We start from the raw sequence: 18,459 nt of genomic DNA, 5'->3' as shown, positions 1-18,459 counted from the left end.
TCAGGTTTCCCAAATGAATATGCATGAGATCTATTAGCATACAATGAAAGCAGTGCATGCAAATAGATCTCATGCATATTCATTGGGGAAATCCTGAAAACCCGACTGGATTGCGGCCCTCGAGGAGGGGCTTTAAGATCCCTGGTAAAATCCGACCCCTAGACCCACCCCTGGGCCCGCCCAGTTCCACCCATCCTGGCCCCGTTGTGCCCCAGCTCCGCCCTCAACCCTGCCCCCGCTGCCTGTTCGTCGGGCAGGAATGGCGCCAGCGCATGCACGGATGCGACGCGATGACATCGTGCATATGCATGTGTGATGTCAATTCACTGCCTCCGCACATGCGCGGATGCTCCCTCCTGATAAGATTTCTTTTCAAAACCCAGATAAAGTGTCGGGTTTTGAAAGCCCGTCTGGAGCCCCGGACATGTCCTCAAAATGTCGGGGGAAATCCGAACACACCGGTAACCCTAGTTTGATGCCTCCTTGAGCTACCTGTATTCACCGTTTCTTCTTTGTTCCTATATGACGACTCGTACTGTGATAACACATTAGGGGAAAAATTCTAGAAACGGCGTCTAAATTTTGGTATCAGTAGGCGTTCTACCGACGCCTAAGTCAGTGGTTCCCAACCCTGTCCTGGAGGACCACCAGGCCAATCGGGTTTTCAGGCTAGCCCTAATGAATATGCATGGAGCAGATTTGCATGCCTGCCACTTCCAGTATATGCAAATTTCTCTCATGCATATTCATTAGGGCTAGCCTGAAAACCCGATTGGCCTGGTGGTCCTCCAGGACAGGGTTGGGAACCACTGGCCTAAGTAACAAATTCCATTAAAAATGGCACCGTTAAAGCGCCTACTGGTGCCTAAATAATACGCCCCGGAATCACGCCTACCTAGGCGCTTTATGGCACCTCTCCTCCGTCAGTAACCCCTACCAGAGGGGCTCAGGGCTACAAATGAAGGGTCTCCACGCATGCGCAGATGCCGACATGATGAGATCACGCATGCGCATGATGCATCGTGTTGACGTCCATGCGCTTCTGGATGCCTTCCAGCCGCGGCACTGAGTTTAATGTGCCGCGGCGTCAAAAAGTCTGCGGGACGCTGCTGTAGAGAATTATTCCCATAGTGCTTGAATTAGCGGATGTTGTTAGTGCATAATTGCAAAAGCCTTTACTGTGCTGGCATGACAGCCAACATTAACTCAAACACTAATGGCCAAATTCTGTAAACAACGCCATAAGTTAGGCAGTGGTAGGCGCCCTACCACCACCTAACTTAATTGGTTGTAATTGGTGTTAATTGGCGTGGTAATTGACCATGTCATTTAAAACCAATTAAAATGCCATTTTAAAAAATGTAGATGCCTGTAGACACCTCCAAAAAAGGATGCTGTAATTGTGTCTACAGAGGCACCTAATGGCGCCTGAGGTCAAAGTGGGCGTGGTTTATGCTAGGTGCCTCTGTAGATACGATTCTCATCAAACATAGGCGTACTTAATTATCAGGCGTCAGTAACGTAGGCCTGCAAAACCCTGACCTACATTATCGGTGCCTTTGTTAGACATAAGCTGTGATTCCATTAATGACGCCTACATCCGCCTGACATGCAGCCAGCACTGTTTCGGGAAGCGCTAGCCGGTGTAGGGGCCATTAACAAAATCTGGGTACAACTGTATAGCATTTTATAGGGCAGGCAAAGACCATACATTGCAATTAGCAATGTGGTGCTTTACCATGAACTCACTGTCAAGTACTTTTCTGTGTGGGAACATGCTAGGAATGCCCTCAGGCTTTGCATGTGCCATGCATTTATGACCAGATTCAGTAACTAGCTCCCCAGTTTGGGCACTGTGAGATATCAGCATCCAATACCACTTATAAAGGGTGCTCTGAGTTGAGTGCATTTTCTAGAATACTCTGTCATGTTGGTTCCCGTGCCCAGATTTTGGTACCAGGAAGCATGCCTGCTGAAACCAGATATAATTCCTGGCGCCCGATTTGGGAACACATCGATGGTATTCTCTAACACTTACAAATTGAAGGAATTCCCCTGACCTGTCTTTGTCCCTTTCATGGCCACATTCCATTTGAGTTGAATGCTATGGGATTTGGACCCACAGTTTTATAGAATAACATGCACAAATCCAAATTGGTGCTAATTAATATCAATAAGCACCCAATTAATTGACAGGATACTAGGATGGAGTTCATATTAAAGGAAAGCCTCAAAATGGGATCTGATGTCAGAAAATATATTTTGTTGGATTTTAATGGCCATTACAATGTAGGGAAATGCATCAACTGTGCCTCAAAGAGTAAGTTGAGACACTAAACCTGAACTATTATTTTTGTGGCATGCATTTTGTGCAACATTGAGAATATCTGTTCTCAGGAAAGGCTCATTGAGGGTTCATGTTTTTCCCATCCTTCCGCTCCCACCAATCAGGCCAACTTCATTTGGGCAACGGGGCAATGATCACATTTCTGTATCCCTTCACACTCTTCAGCTTGTCGCTCTCAAAGTCCACCACCAGCTTTCGGAGTCCTGACTGTTGCGGAATAAAGTCAATGCGGACCTTTGCATCTTCTCCAGGTCCAATGGAGCCATCACTGGAATGAAAAACCAGCAGAATTTCATTGACCTGACCGACAGCCATCACTCATACTTACATCCATGATCCTGCTTTGACTAAACTCTCTGAGATTCTATCATGTACGGATGCTGTAAAATGGTTTATAAGATCAGAAATACTCATTCTCAAACAAACTGCTCCAAATAGTAGAATTCTGAATTTGCATTTTTCTTCAAGACTTGGAGTTAATGTTAAGGCAATTGAGACATTCTGATCTAAAGGACCTCAAGCTCTATTATTACCAATTACATTAAACGGATACTTCAAAAATGCATTCCTTTCCTTTTTTTTTAATTTTTTTGATAAACTTGTGTTTTTCAAGCAAATGCGTTTTTATAATTCAGATTAACTTAGAAGTTCTAGATTGTCTGTAAATCAAGAAAACACTGTTATTTCAACAGTTCTTAGAAAATTACCGTATTTTCACGTAGATAACGCGCACCCGTGTAAAATGCGCACACGGGTATAGCGTGCGGGAAACCGAAATATATGTTAAAAAAATTTTATATACCGCGCACACCCATATACCGCGCATGCTGCCCCGACTCTCCCGTTGCCGCCTGACTCTCCTTTCGCCCGCCCCGACTCTCCTCTGGCCACCCCGATTCTCCTTTCGCCCGCCCCGACTCTCCTCTCCCCTTTGAAGTCCTGTCCCCACCCTGAAAGCCTGATGACCCCCGACGTCCGATTCACCCCCCCCCCCCGCAGGACCGCTTGCACCCCCACCCCGAAGGACTGCTCGCACGCACCTGCTCCCGCACCCCCACCCTGAAGGACCGCTCGCACGCACTCCCACCCGCACCCGCACCCCCACCCTGAAGGACCGCTCGCACCCCCACAGCCTCCCGACCCCCCCCCTCATCATGTAGAAGCTCCTACCGGTGTCCTGCTGCTTCCTCTTGGCGGTCCCTGCCCTTCTGTGAGCCCTGCGTCTGCGCTGCTTCGTCTTCCGGCGGTCCTGCCCTTTCTCTGACGTCAGAGAAAGGGTGGGACCGCCGGCAGAGGAGGCAGCAGGACAACAGTAGGAGCTTCTACATGATGGGTGGGGGCGGAAGGCTGTGGGTGTGTGAGCGGTCCTTCGGGGTGGGGGTGTGAGCGGTCCTGCGGGGGGGGTGAATCGGACGTCGGGGGGGGAACTATGTAAAAAAAAATTTGTAAAACGCGCTCACGCATATAACGCGCAAGGGTATGCACAGTTTGTAAAAATCGTGTATAACGCGCACGTTATATGCGTGAAAATACGGTAGTCATCTTCTCTCTAGGATGTTGGATGAGGGACTTCATTAGATAGATTGTGAGCCCATCAGGACAGACAGGGAAGCATGCTTGAGTACCTGAATAAATTCATGTAAACTGTTCTAAGCTCCCTGGGGAGAGCAGTATAAAAAATGGACTACATAAATAAAGAAATACTTACATCTGCTTGCACTGTTGTCCTTTTGTGAGGCCAGCTCCCTCCATTGTGAATTTACACTCGCTGATGGGCTGCGTAAGAGGGTTCTTCAGTGTAATCTCTGCCACCATCTTTCTTTTTTGCATTGGTTCCCCCAAAACCTAATGGGGGGGGGAAAAAAAGCATCATTGTTGTTCAACATGAATGAATCAGAAATCTGATCATAAAACTTCATGGCCCAGTAAAAATAGAATGCGGAATCTATTAAAATAACAAAAAGGTCTAGGTCGTCCCCTATATGCTTTCTGTACTTTTTATCTCCACTTTCCCCCCATAGGGGGATTGTGGGGCTAGCTGTCTCTTTCTCTATTTTTCTGTGGTGCCGGGGATGCACCTTTATTACCTCTTTGTTTTAGCTCTCTTCACGCCTTAGCTCGCTGGGGGGTGTTGGTCTCTTTGGTTGCTTTGTAGCTCCGTGCTCCCAGTCTTGCTCCGGCACCTAGCAGCTGCGTGTGTGATTTTATTGTATTATTCCTGCTTATTTGTATTTGAGCCTTTGGCTTTTCTGTTCTGCCTTTTGCCCCGTTGTTGTACCCTTTCTAATAAAAAATGATTACACACACAAAAAAAAGAAGTAAATGGCTTATTGGCGGCAGAGCTATTGAGGGGGGCAGTTTGCCATTGCCAACACAGTCATCGTGACACCTTGGCCAAGGCTGGGTACTCATTTACCAACTGAAAGTGGATGGATGTCCGAGTGGGCTGGAGGCCATCTACCTAACAGAAATCCCAGTGCGGGATTTGAACTCGGGGTGTAGCTGCTGAAGGCAAGCCACCTCACAATTGCACTAGAAAGCCTCGTCTTTATTAAAATAATAAAGCCCTGTTGAATGAATAAATGCGTTACTAGAACAGTGGATCTTAATCCAGTCCATCTCATGCCCAATCAGTCAGTATTTAAGGAACTAAATCTATTTATTTATTTAATTCGTTTTCTCCAAAGAGCTCAGAACGGGTTACAGGTTAAACATACATAATATACAGTTAACAGGTTACGATTTCCACTGGATTTGCCTTAAATACAGTACAAGTTTACAATACAAGTTTTTATCCTAACTTGACACTTACTAGGGATCTAATACTAATAGACAGTTTACAGAGAACATAAGAATAATATCACTGGGTTAGACCAATGGTCCATCTACAGACAAGGAAAATGCTTGACTACCTGAATAAATTCATGTAAACCGTTCTGAACTCCCTTGGGAGAACGGTATTGAAAATCAAATAAATAAATAAATCTAGCCCAGTAGCCTGTCCTCACAGTGGCCAATCAGGTCACTAATAAATGGCAAAACCCCAAAGAGTAGCAACATTCCAGAATCTCAAAGATTAGTAAGATTCCGGAACTCCAAATAGTAGGTACATTCCAGAATCTCAAAGATTAGCAAGATTCTTATACCTCAAATAGTAGCAACATTCCAGAAACTCAAAGAGTAGCAAGATTCCGGAACCCCAAATAGTAGGAACATTCCATGCACAGAATCTCAAAGATTAGCAAGATTCCTTTACCTCAAATTGTAGCAACATTCCAGAATCTCCCAGAGTAGCAAGATTCTGGAACCCCCAATAGTAACAACATTCCATGCAGAATCCAAAAGACTAAAAAGATTCTGGAATCCCTCCAGAGATGCCTACCAGCATCTAATGCCACTATGGGCATGGCTAACGCCTATGTAGTGAGATGGATAACCTGGACATACAGATGGATAAACTGGACATACTGGCCTCACTTGTGTATGCTGGACACTACAGACATTTTTAATCTATATTTTCCCATAGCCTGGCCCAGCCTGTACCTTGCTGTCTGTGAACACATGTATCCTTTGAAATGCTAACCCAGCTGGCCTTTGCTGCAAAGTTCCTGTCTCCATTCCCTGCTGGGAGGATACTTCTCCAAGGTTCTGCTGAGCTGTTATCAGTGCTGTATGACTCACATATGCCAGGCACCCTGGAAAGCCATAAAACATTGATAACAAGCAACATCCCCTGCAGAATGAAAGGGGAGTAAGAGACGTAGGAGCCTGATACCAAGACAGAACTCTTACCCAGACTGGACATTTGCTGCCTGTCTCTGAAGGAAGTTATGGGAACCAAGAACAGCTGGGGTGCTGAAGGTCACCCTTGCCAACTTTCTGCATAAGACTATCTACAAGGTCGCCATCCTGAAGATGTACAGCGTTGTAAAACCACAAATTAGCATCTGCAAGGTGATAAGGATCTCAGAGCTGGAGGAAGAAAGTTCACGAAGAATTCTGTTTCTGCTCGGGCCCCCCCTCCTGGGGGGGGGGGGAGAAGTGAGAGAGGCATGGACTGGGGGGAGGAATAGTTAGGTAACATTTTTGTACCAATAGGGAAGTACATGCCCAGAGTTCGGGGATGTGTTTTTTTGGAACGAAGGAAGAATTTCTCTGTATAAAAAAAAACATGCATCACAGGTAGAGCCAGAGAGAAATTCACTTGGGTATGCCAGCAGGGACATGTTAGCCCCCTGCTCGGCATATGGGTGTAAGTTCTACTCTCCAATGCATATTCTGAACTGACAATATATTTCTTTCTGCTATGCCTTTGCTGCTGTAATTTTGTAAGTCTTTATACTAACAATAAAAATATTGCATGTTTTGAAAAATACAATGCCGTCTCGTAGTCATTCCAATGAGGTAAAATAAGCAGCATTTACTTCAGTAGACTTGATTTACAACAAATGGTTTTCCAGGCCTATGTTTCCGGCACCTATCTTTCCTGGCGGTGCAATTATTTACATAGTTCCGTTGCGTGATTGACACATGATCAGCGGCCACTTTTTAGGCGACCGCCGATATCGATGCTATATAGAGAATCCAGGCCTATAAGTGTGCATTGATTTAGGCCAGTGGTTCTTAACCTAGTCCTAGGGTCACGCCTACCCAGTTGGATGTTTAGGATATTCAAAACAGATATTTTTACAATGGATGCACTGCATGGAAAAAGTCCATAGTCTGCTGTTTTCAAGACAGACAAGGGGGAAGCCACTGCTTGCCCTGTATCGGTAGCATGGAATATTGCTACTCCTTGAGTTTTGGCCAGGTACTAGTGACCTGGATTGGCCACCCTGAGAATGGGCTACTGGGCTTGACCCAGTAAAGCTATTCTTATGTTCTTAAACTGTGTCACTCCATGGAGGACACAAATTCTCATCAAAGCAGCAAGACTTTCCTTTAGCACGTTGAACTTGTAGACTATGCAACCAAGACAGAAAAGAAGTAATTAATAAAAACGTGTTTATTCCAACAAAAGGGAAGATAATGGATTTGCAGAAGGAAAGCAGATGTCTTGCAGTTTATAAGATTAGCTCTCACGACGGCTTGTTTTTCATTCCATAAGTCCAAATCTGTGGTTTAAATGTTTTTTTTGAACTTAAAAGGGGAATTCAGTAATATGTCAGCTTAAAGAAGTATTCATGAAATTTCATTGCACAATGAACTGGAAGTTAGTTTGAAGCTAATGGAGCTAATAGCTTTGTGGTCTGCGTAATGGCTGGAGAACGGAGGGAAAGCAGAGTTCAAATTCCACTGATGCATTGTGTGACCTTAGGAAAGTCACTTCATCTTCTGTTGCCACATGTACATATTTAGGGCTTGCAGTAGAGGTATCGAGCAGGAAGGCTGGCGGGCGACAGGATGCCACTCCCAGAAGAGTGCGCCTGAGGCCTCTACCTCTGATCCTACTATTATTTATCACTTGTATAGCGTTGTTCATTTTGACATTATATGGACGGCCCCTGCTCAGAAGAGCTGATTCTATAAACGGCACCTATGTCGTAGGCGCTGTCCAGTGTGATTCTTAGGCACCTGTAGGCATTGAATCCTTAGGTGCACTGCCATTTAGGCCAGGGTTTTCATGGTCTAAATGAGTGCGCCTAAGGTAGGCGTCTAAGTCAGTCCACGCCCAAACTCTATCCTGAATCCGCCGCTAACCACGCTTACTTGCTGGTAGGCGCCTTGGTCAATCCACGCCCAAACTCTATCCTGAATCTGCCGCTAACCACGCTTACTTGCTGGTAGGCGCCTTGGTCAATCCACGCCTAAATTCTACCCTGAATCTGCCGCTAACCTTGCTTACTTGCTGGTAGGCGCCTTGGTCAATCCACGCCCAAACTCTACCCTGAATCTGCCACTAGCTACACTTACTTGCTAGTAGGCGCATAACAATTGCGGGCCATCAATTGTGCCCCGTGACTGAACGTGCCATAAGTGGATTTCTGGAAGGCCCTGATTTTCTCATACTCCTCAGGCCCCATCCCTTGGGAGGGGCTTGAGGCGCCTGAGGGACCAGGCCTGAAGAGTGTGAGTAAATCAGGGCCTTCCAGATATCCAGTTATGTAAAGGGTTCCCATTATCATGATGTAAACCTTACCCTAACACTAGATAGGAAGTGAATCTTTTAAGTGTGTGTGTGTGTGGGGGGGGAGGGGGGTGTCCCCACACCCCCTCAAAGACAAAATAGTATCCACCGTTGGGGTGCATTTAACGGGCACATTTGTCTTGCGCGCATTTGACGGGTCACTTCTGACTCAGGTGCTGAAGGTGTATTAGCTGCTTAGATCTTTAAGGTCGGAGGGGATGTTACAGTTAGTCAGCAAAGAACTGGTAAGGGTACACTATGAGAAAATAAGGCCCTCAATAATCTCGGTGGCCGGAGTGCTCTTATAGAATAATCTGACAGGACCACTTAGGGTACGCTCAGATATTCAGAAATTTAAGAAGGTGTGGAAGACAATTTTATTTGTAGAGGCCTTTTCCTGAAAAATTTATTTTTATTTTGGAGAATTTTTAGATGAATGTAATTTATTTCTTGTTGCATTGTTCATTTGATGATTATGTATGTATTTTGTGAACCGCTTAGGTTTAAGCGGGTAATACATTTTTAAATAAATGTCTAAATCCCAATTTTACAAAGCTGATATATAGACTTGCTGCAGGTTTCCGGGTCTCGTCTTTGTCAGGTAGAAACTGACGTTTCAGCCACCATGCTATGGGAACGGGGAGAACATCTTTAAACCTACCAGAGACTTTTTCCCATTCTATAGACTTTCACAACAAAACTCAAATTTCTGACCAACTGACTTTCCCGCCAAAATTCAAATTGGTGGTCTGCCCTGTTCCCAATCAGGTCAGTGAACCCACCATTTCCAAGTTCACACTGCAGACTTCAGAGCAGACCCTGAAGAAAGCCACAGCATGGTGGCTGAAACGTTGGTGTCTACCTGACAAAGATGCAGCGAGGCCCGGAATCCTGCAACAAGCACAATGCCAGCTGTGGAAACCCTGAGAGAACATCAAAACCATACATATACAAGAGGGCGAGTTCTGGGTATGTCTGGGGTGAGGATAGGGCAGGGTGAAAGTGTGCATTTCCCCATTTCAGATTGGGAAGGGTTGCCTAGGTCCAAAAAGATCAGCATCAGGATTTACGCTGGCTCCCCAGGATGACTAGGTTTTAGAAAAGTACTTGTTACATTACATTACTGATTTCTATTCCGCCAATACCTTGCGGTTCAAGGCGGATTACATAAAAGTTTTCAGAAATTGCATAAAAGTTTACAGGAATAGCATAAGAGATGTCATAAGAGTTGCATATGAATTACCAAAGAGTTGTCGAGATCTTGGTTACCATATGGTTCCAGAGAAAGGAGGACGGATTGAGCCATCCAGGTTTTACTTCCATTGCTTTCAATAGAAGTAAAACCCGGATATCTTAATCCGTCCTCTTTTTTCTGGAGCCCATGTGGTAACCCAAGTTCTTCTGTAGCACTCCATTGGAAGAATTAGGGGAGGTCAACCTTCATCCCTCAATGACTGATTTCCCCGCTTAAAAATGATACCAGTCAAGAATATCGGGCTCTATGTCAACTTTGGAAAATATAGATAGGTATGTTTCCAAAAAGGCCAGTATACACATGTATGTTCTGAAATACTGGCACATATGTGTTTATGTTGGCATTTTGAGCCTATTGATATTTAAGGCATTCATTGATCTACAATAGTTTATAGCTTATTTAAAACTTTAGACACTGACTTTCATAACAAATCAAAGTGGTTTACATCAATAATTAATTTCCATCAAAGAGGAAAGGAATGCCAAGAATGCAAGATAGGAAAACATCAGCAACACACAACAATAACATAAACAAAAACAAACAAACATAAAGTATGCAAACGGAGCCAGACACCTAGGCCTGCGATAATCCTGGGAATGCTTGAGATAACAAGTAAGGTTTTAGGCCAGTCTCGGTTCTTCCTATGATGTCACTTCCTGGTCCCACGACAGTAACACACAACAATATACATACAACACCCCCCCCCCAAAAAAAAAAACAAACAAACAAAAAGTATGCAAATGGAGCCAGACACCTAGGCCAGCGATAATCCTGGGAATGCTTGAGAGAAAAAGTAAGGTTTTAGGCCAGCCTCGGCTTTTCCTATGATGTCACTTCCTGGTCCTGGAAGTCACATTTTGTAGCAACAAGCAGATGCTGAAGTATAAAATTAAAAGCCTTACCCTAACTTTAATGTCTGGATTCTTGAGATAAATGTCTCTTAGTCCAAGGAGGATGCTTTTGGTTTCATACTCATAGAGAAGAGCCACCAATTTGATTAGATTATCCTGAGTCAGGTAGTTGCAATATTTCTCATACAGGATACGTAACGGCACTCTTTTTTCTGGAACACAAGATGAAAATATTAGCACTGAGGGTCACTTTTGTCATGTATGCTGATATTTTCAAATTTCAAGTTTATTAAAAATTTGGTGAAACGCTAATCATAAATTCTAAGCGTTTTGCAGTAAAAATTTTTTTAAAAGAGGTCAACACCCTTGTTTTACACAGTCTAACTGTCCTCCTAAACTCATTGATGCAATGTTTGTGACTGCCCTTATGCACATCTTGAAAAATTGGAAGTCCTCTTCATTACTAAACTATACCTTTTGGTGGAATTCTTTGAGCATGTATCATAAATTTGAATCATATGCTTATGAAAAGAAAAATATAATTCGACTTTCCAAAAGTTTGACACAATGTAAATCACCCTGGAAATTCCTAGACTCATATGTTCAATCTATTTCATAGACACTCCTCTCTTCTTCTTCTTCTTTTTCTTTACCTTCATCTTTTTCCTCATTTTATTCTTTTTCTTTCTTCCTCTTATCTTTTCTTTTATTATCTTTTCATGAACAGTCCTAGTACTTTAGATCTTTTAAAACGATTCAATTCTACATTGCACAATATAACTGAATATTTGTTATACTAAATGTTTTGTTTTATTTTTTGATACCCTGTACTTGAACTGTTTCTTATATTTTTTCAAAAAACTCAATAAAAAATATTGAACTTAAAAAAAAAAATAAAAAAATAAAAAAAAAAAGAGGTAAAGTTAACAAACTATTAATGACATAACTTTACTTACATGAGACAATAGGATAGTGGGGAGAAATACAATTTGAAAGAAAGAGAGAACAATTAAGGATAGTAACACAGAGAAAGGGAAAAATCAATTTAAGTGTGGAAAATGAGCTAGGAGAGTCCCATAGATCAATTAACAGTCATATGCGTCTTTAAATAAGAAGCTTGAATTTATCTAAATTCTGTTCAGACCTTAAATATGATGGTAACGAATTCCACACTGTTGGGGCTATTGTTGCAAAAGAAGAAGCCCTACAGGTACTAATAATTTTTAGGGATGAGACATGAAGAAAATGCTGTGACGCAGATCTTAAAGTTCTCGGAGGATCATGTGGAATCAGATATTTATGGATAAAAGTGGGTTCCTTGGTTTTCATAGTTTTGAAGGAGATTAAAACAATTTTGTGAGTGATACAGTGATGGATAGGTAGCCAGTGAGCACTTTTTAACAGGGGAGTAACGGTGATTTAATGGATTTGCTACCCAAACCATTCGTCAATTCTATAAACTGGCATATCGGTCTAGGCAACTCAATGCAATGCGCTTAGTACCCATTCTATGACTGATTCATGGGTGAAGATTCTGCTAGGTCAGCATTGGCACGCCCTTGTGTAGGCATGCCCTCGTCCAGGGCATCCATGGCAGGGCGTCCATGGCAGGCATAGGTTGCAGTGCCTAGATGAGACAAGCGATTCGCATAGTTTATAGCAGTGGATTCAACCCAGTCCTCAGGGACCCCCTGGCCAGTTGGGTTTTCGGAATATCCACAATGAATATGCGTGAGAGAGATTCACATACCAAGAAGGCAGTGGATGCAAATCTATCGCATTCATAGTCGTTGTCGATATCCTGAAAACTCAACTGACCAGGGGGTCCCTGAGGACTGGGTTGAAAACCACTGTTTTCTACTAGTCTACGAACTATGGGGGAAATTCGGTAAATAGCGTTTAAAATGATAGACGCCTATCACTTGTCATTCACACTTAGGTGCCTAACTTAAGACTTATTATATATATAATGAAAAACTGACTATAAAATAAAGTGATTACCAGTGAGGAGGAAGTGAAAGACTCATTAGCTGTACGCTCAGAGAAGTGAAACTCTGAAGAGGGGGTGAAAACCTCCTCTTGGGGTAAGAGTTTACCGTCCAGTCATTGCATATACTTCATGAAGAATCACTCTCTGAACACTGGTAAAACATGTATTAATAGTTGAACTCTCTTGCAAGGTTGGCGTAAATTTTCAAATTTCTTATGCCAAAAATCTCACTGGAGTGCTAGTTTGAAACACTTATCTTGTAAGTATAACTCTTGGGGGTCTCAACGTGGCCCCGTTTCGTGTTCTGCTTCAGGAGACCCAGAAACACTTATTTAAACGATGTACTCATTGAGACTCTGTACAACAGTGGCAGCTTTCCATGAGAAAATCTAAAATACAAAAGCTTATGTCAAAACCACACAAAACGTAGAGAAATATACTTAAATAAACTACGCTGTGGGAAGGCTTAATATCTTATTGGCAAAATAGAGCGGGAAGCACAAATGAGTTCAAAAAGTACATACCAATTGCAAACTTCAAAGGTTCCAAGCAACGGAGAGCCCTACTTGCCTCACCCGATTTAAGACAAAGGGGAGGGGGGAGGGGAACTCCGTATGAAAACGTGATGACATCATAACGTGAAAAAAGTTACTACTGCAGAAGAACAACTGTCACTGTAAATAAAGATAATTGAAAAATCAAAAAAATCAAAAAAATCAAAAAATCAAAAATGAAAAATTGAAAAAACTGTAAAAACTGTAAGAAGATCCCAAACAAATCAGAGAAAAGCCACCCATTCTATTTCATTGTTGAGTCCTTGAGGGTGCAAAGTATTTAATTCATGTATCCATTTTTGTTCCTTTCGCCAAAGTAGCTTAGCTGTGTCACCACCTCTCGTGGTAACAATGGTATCTAATACCGAAAATTTCAGGTCAGCTGGAGTATGCCGATGTTGAAGCCAATGAAGAACCAGCAGGGCTTCTTGTATGTCTGACTTGATTCTACTAATATGCTCACCAATCCGAGTCTTAACACTGCAAGTAGTGCAGCCCACATAATGTAAGCTGCACGGGCACTGAATTATGTAAACCACTTGTTTGGAATTACAGTCTGAAGCCCTCAGGGTGTGTTTCTTCTTTATGTTGACATTCATCTCTTGTAATGTAACACAGTGCTGACATATTTTACAATGACCACACGGATGATGGCCACCCGCGGTGGCAGGGACTTCATTAGAGGGATTGATGAACTGAGAATGAACCAATCTTTGTTTCAAATTCTGATTCCTAGAAAATGCAAAACGGGGAGGTTCTTGAAATTCCTGGTGATATTGTAAAATGTGCCAATGTTGTTTGATAATCCGTTTAATTTGAAACACTAAGTGTGAGTATGGTAACACACACACTAAAGATTGTTCATTAGGTTTAGGATGGGATTCTAACAACAACGCACGGTTGGCATATAGCCCCCTCTTGTAGGCTTTTTGAATAACTGTGGTGGGATACCCCTTCTCCCGGAACCTCTCTTTCATAGCTTCAGATTTGAAAATGTAGTCCTTCACTGAGGTACAGAGTCTACGAAGTCTCAAAAATTGCCCTGCTGGGATGTTATTCCGCAAATGCCTGGGATGGAAACTATCATACTGTAAGAGATTGTTCCGGTCGGTTGGCTTACGGTATATGCTAGTTTGGAACCTTCCATCCACCAAAAAAATATTAATATCCAAAAATGGCACTTGTTGATGATCCTTAGTCATGGTAAATTTCAAGATGACATCACAACTATTGAGCCATATTAGGAACTGATCTAGTTCTCCTGCAGTGCCCATCCATACTCCTAAAATGTCATCGATATATCGCTTCCAAAACAAAAGATGTTGCCAATGTATTTAAGGATATAGAAAAATCTGTTCAAACTTAGAGACATAAAGGCAGGCAATGGATGGGGCCATTTTGGCTCCCATGGCTGTGCCCTTAACTTGCTTGTAAAAGGTGTCTCCAAACTGAAAGTAGTTCATACCCAACGCAATAGAGGCTAGTTTCACTAGGAATTTTATCCTAATATCAGAGATGGCCAACGCTTGTAATTCAGATTTAATAATGTCTATTGCTTCACGTTGAGGTATGTTCGTATACAAGGCTGTAATGTCCAAGGTAAAAATTGTAACACTATTTGGGATATTGTCAAATGTAGCCAAAAATTTTATCATACTCGCAGAGTCCAATACATATGAAGGCGCTAAGGGAACTCGATCTTTAAGGTATGAGTCCAAAATGGACGAGAGAGGTTCCAAAACAGACCCTATACCGGAGACTATCGGTCTTCCTGGAGGGTTAAGACTCGGATTGGTGAGCATATTAGTAGAATCAAGTCAGGCATACAAGAAGCCCTGCTGGTTCTTCATTGGCTTCAACATCGGCATACTCCAGCTGACCTGAAATTTTCGGTATTAGATACCATTGTTACCACGAGAGGTGGTGACACAGCTAAGCTACTTTGGCGAAAGGAACAAAATTGGATACATGAATTAAATACTTTGCACCCTCAAGGACTCAACAATGAAATAGAATGGGTGGCTTTTCTCTGATTTGTTTGGGATCTTCTTACAGTTTTTTCAATTTTTCATTTTTGATTTTTTTGATTTTTCAATTATCTTTATTTACAGTGACAGTTGTTCTTCTGCAGTAGTAACTTTTTTCACGTTATGACGTCATCACGTTTTCATACGGAGTTCCCCTCCCCCCTCCCCTTTGTCTTAAATCGGGTGAGGCAAGTAGGGCTCTCCGTTGCTTGGAACCTTTGAAGTTTGCAATTGGTATGTACTTTTTGAACTCATTTGTGCTTCCCGCTCTATTTTGCCAATAAGATATTAAGCCTTCCCACAGCGTAGTTTATTTAAGTATATTTCTCTATGTTTTGTGTGGTTTTGACATAAGCTTTTGTATTTTAGATTTTCTCATGGAAAGCTGCCACTGTTGTACAGAGTCTCAATGAGTACATCGTTTAAATAAGTGTTTCTGGGTCTCCTGAAGCAGAACACGAAACGGGGCCATGTTGAGACCCCCAAGAGTTATACTTACAAGATAAGTGTTTCAAACTAGCACTCCAGTGAGATTTTTGGCATAAGAAATTTGAAAATTTACGCCAACCTTGCAAGAGAGTTCAACTATTAATACATGTTTTACCAGTGTTCAGAGAGTGATTCTTCATGAAGTATATGCAATGACTGGACGGTAAACTCTTACCCCAAGAGGAGGTTTTCACCCCCTCTTCAGAGTTTCACTTCTCTGAGCGTACAGCTAATGAGTCTTTCACTTCCTCCTCACTGGTAATCACTTTATTTTATAGTCAGTTTTTCATTATATACATAACCTTTTACTGACTATTGCTTATAGACAGTCCCTGTAATTGGTCTTAACTTAAGACTTAGGCAATTTAGACCAGGGTTTTAAAGACCTACATTATGGGCACCAAAAAATGTCCTAAAAATGGGGGACTCAGTTTATATTAGAGTCACCCAGCTGTGCACCCCCCTGACCCTGTGCGGACCTCCCCTGGCCTGACTTGAGCCCTGGTGGTCCAGCAGTGAGCCGGGACAGGGGCAACCCCACCTGCCTCCTGTCCCGGCTGACTCTGCACCACTCCACCTCCCTCCCGTCTCCTGGACCCTGGAAAGGCCTAGCTTGCACACCCTGGAGGTCCAGCAGTGAACTGGGGCAGAAGCGATCCTCCATGCGATCCCCCATACAGAGCCGCTAAAGAAAATGGCTGCCACAAGTTCCCATGGTCTCTCAAGGTTCCGGCGAGAACGCATGGCAACCATTTTCTTTAGCAGCTCTGCACAGGGCAGGAGCTTATGAGGATGGTTTCTGCCCTGGCTCATTGCTGGACCACAAGGGCTCAAGGCAGGCCCAGGGGAGGTCTAAACTCCTTCTAATACTCTCAGATCTTCTTAATTCTTGATGCACGCTTCATACCTCCATGAGCTGGGAGAGTAACATTGAGAAGATCCTTCTTGCCGCATTCAGCACCAAGCACCCCGCTGTAGTTTACCGTTCGAGCACAGAGCATCAACCTGCATAGTCGTTCCTCTGGGGTGTTGTTATTAATAACACAAAATACGTCAAAGTTGCAGCCATTATTCATGCCTTCGGACCCCTTGATGTTAATGGTGACCCCTATGTCGTCCTTCTCTATAGGTTTATTCTGGTTATTGGCTTTTTCAAATGCATTCCTTTCTTCCTCGGATCCTGGAACAAATAGGAATAGGAAGAATTACTGCTATATAGGGATGTCATCCGGCAACTAAGGGGCCCTTTACCAAGCCATGGCAAAATCTGGACTTAGCACATGCAAACGTGGGATTTTTCCATGTGCTAAGCCCAAATTTTGTTCCTTTATATAGCAAAATCAGGTTGGAAGAATATCATTCGTTAATATTTTATGTTATTGGACCATAATTTTGGAATAATCTGCCATTGGAAATAAGAGAAGCAGCCTCCTGTCACTGCTGTCAGGGCTTCTGCTTTTTTAAACAATGGAACAGATGTTCTGTGCGCCATATGTCTCATTAAAAAAGCCCTCCCCCCGCTGTGCTAGCACTCCCTCGGGAGGAGCCTGAGGCATCTGAGCCAATCAGGGACTTCCTTAGGAAGGAGCCTAAGGAAATCCCTGGCTGCTTCAATTCCAAACTCCAACCCACCTTCTAAGCACCAATTTCTGTCTTATCATTCCCTCTGTAATTCCCTCATCTGACCACTGTATTGATGCACCTTCTTGTCCAGTTTGTCTGTCTTGACTAGATTGTAAGCTCTTTAGAGCATGGACTGTCTCTTCTGTTTATTAATGAATAGATCTGCGTATGTCTAGAAACGCTATAGAAATGATTATTAATAGTAGTAGAAGCTGTCTGAATGCTGGGTGACATCACAATACATCCGAGTTCTGTACCCGGAATTCTTGATGACATCGTAACACAGCGTTATATGGCTCCCCCACCTGAGCTCTATGTATGGATGCATCTTCTTGGCCAGTTTGTCTGTCTTGACTAGATTGTAAGCTCTTTAGTGCAGGGACCGTCTCTTCTATGTTTTGATGTACAGCGCTACAGAAATGGTTAAGTCGTAGCATGCTCAGCGTTAGGAGATGATGAACTTACCCTCGTGATATTTGTAGTTGCCAGTAATGTCTTCCCTGCCATCTCTGCCCACACTTTTGGTGCTTATGCTTTTGCCTACTTGAGAAGTGTGGATCAGCTCCTTGGTGGAGCCATCTGCCTGCTGAATATAGTAGACCACGTCGGCGTTCACCTCCGCAAAGATGAACCGGGCATCATACTGTACACTCAGATCCCCTTCTTTGATGGCTTTCACTGGTGCGGGGCCGCAGCAATAAACACCTGCGAGAGCAGACCATTAGGACACAAGGATGAAAGCGGAGCAAAAGATTGATCTCTCGGGTTTCGGCACGAGTCTCGTTAAACAGTCTTCTCTCGCAAATGACCTGTGCTGGCATTTAGCTACACACCGTAGTTCCCCATGTATAGGCTTTGGCTTATACATAGATTTTACTAACATGAGTACTGGGTGCGGCTTCATTATATGGGGCGGCCTATCTAAAGACATCCCCCCTGTAAATCATCCCCCCTCCCCTCGGTACCTTTTAAAATAGCTCCCTCGCTGGTACATAGCTCCCTCGCTGGACGGCTGCCAGCTGCTTCCTCCAGTGTCGCGGCATCCACCCTGGCTCCACGCCGCTTCCTCAATGCCTACTGTCAGTTCTCATGCCTTGCACGCTGGCAGAGACACTGGAAGAGGCAGCCACCGGCCGTCCAGCGAGGGAGGTACTTAAGGGGGGTTAAAAAAGCGAGGGGGGATGATTATTTTTTTT

The 18,459-nt window shown here is 43.4% G+C and overlaps 1 protein-coding gene across 1 annotated transcript in view; it reads right to left on the bottom strand.

Annotated features, from left to right (window-relative positions):
* Positions 1 to 2,241: 2,241 nt before the first annotated feature.
* The window catches only part of TGM2 (transglutaminase 2), an 82,666-nt gene continuing 66,448 nt past the window's right edge, over positions 2,242 to 18,459 (bottom strand). Inside the window, exons 9-13 of the mRNA XM_033962998.1 lie at positions 17,729 to 17,968; positions 16,548 to 16,820; positions 10,632 to 10,792; positions 4,056 to 4,192; positions 2,242 to 2,615 (exon numbers count right to left, since the gene is read on the bottom strand). Of these exons, the coding sequence (XP_033818889.1) occupies positions 2,459 to 2,615; positions 4,056 to 4,192; positions 10,632 to 10,792; positions 16,548 to 16,820; positions 17,729 to 17,968 (968 nt within the window). The 3' untranslated portion in view covers positions 2,242 to 2,458. The remainder of the gene's footprint in view (positions 2,616 to 4,055; positions 4,193 to 10,631; positions 10,793 to 16,547; positions 16,821 to 17,728; positions 17,969 to 18,459) is intronic.

The sequence above is a fragment of the Geotrypetes seraphini genome, chromosome 11, assembly GCF_902459505.1.
Source record: "Geotrypetes seraphini chromosome 11, aGeoSer1.1, whole genome shotgun sequence".
Lineage (NCBI taxonomy): Eukaryota > Metazoa > Chordata > Amphibia > Gymnophiona > Dermophiidae > Geotrypetes > Geotrypetes seraphini.
Note: the sequence above shows the minus strand (reverse complement) of the source record. Positions and strands in the feature narration are given on the sequence as shown.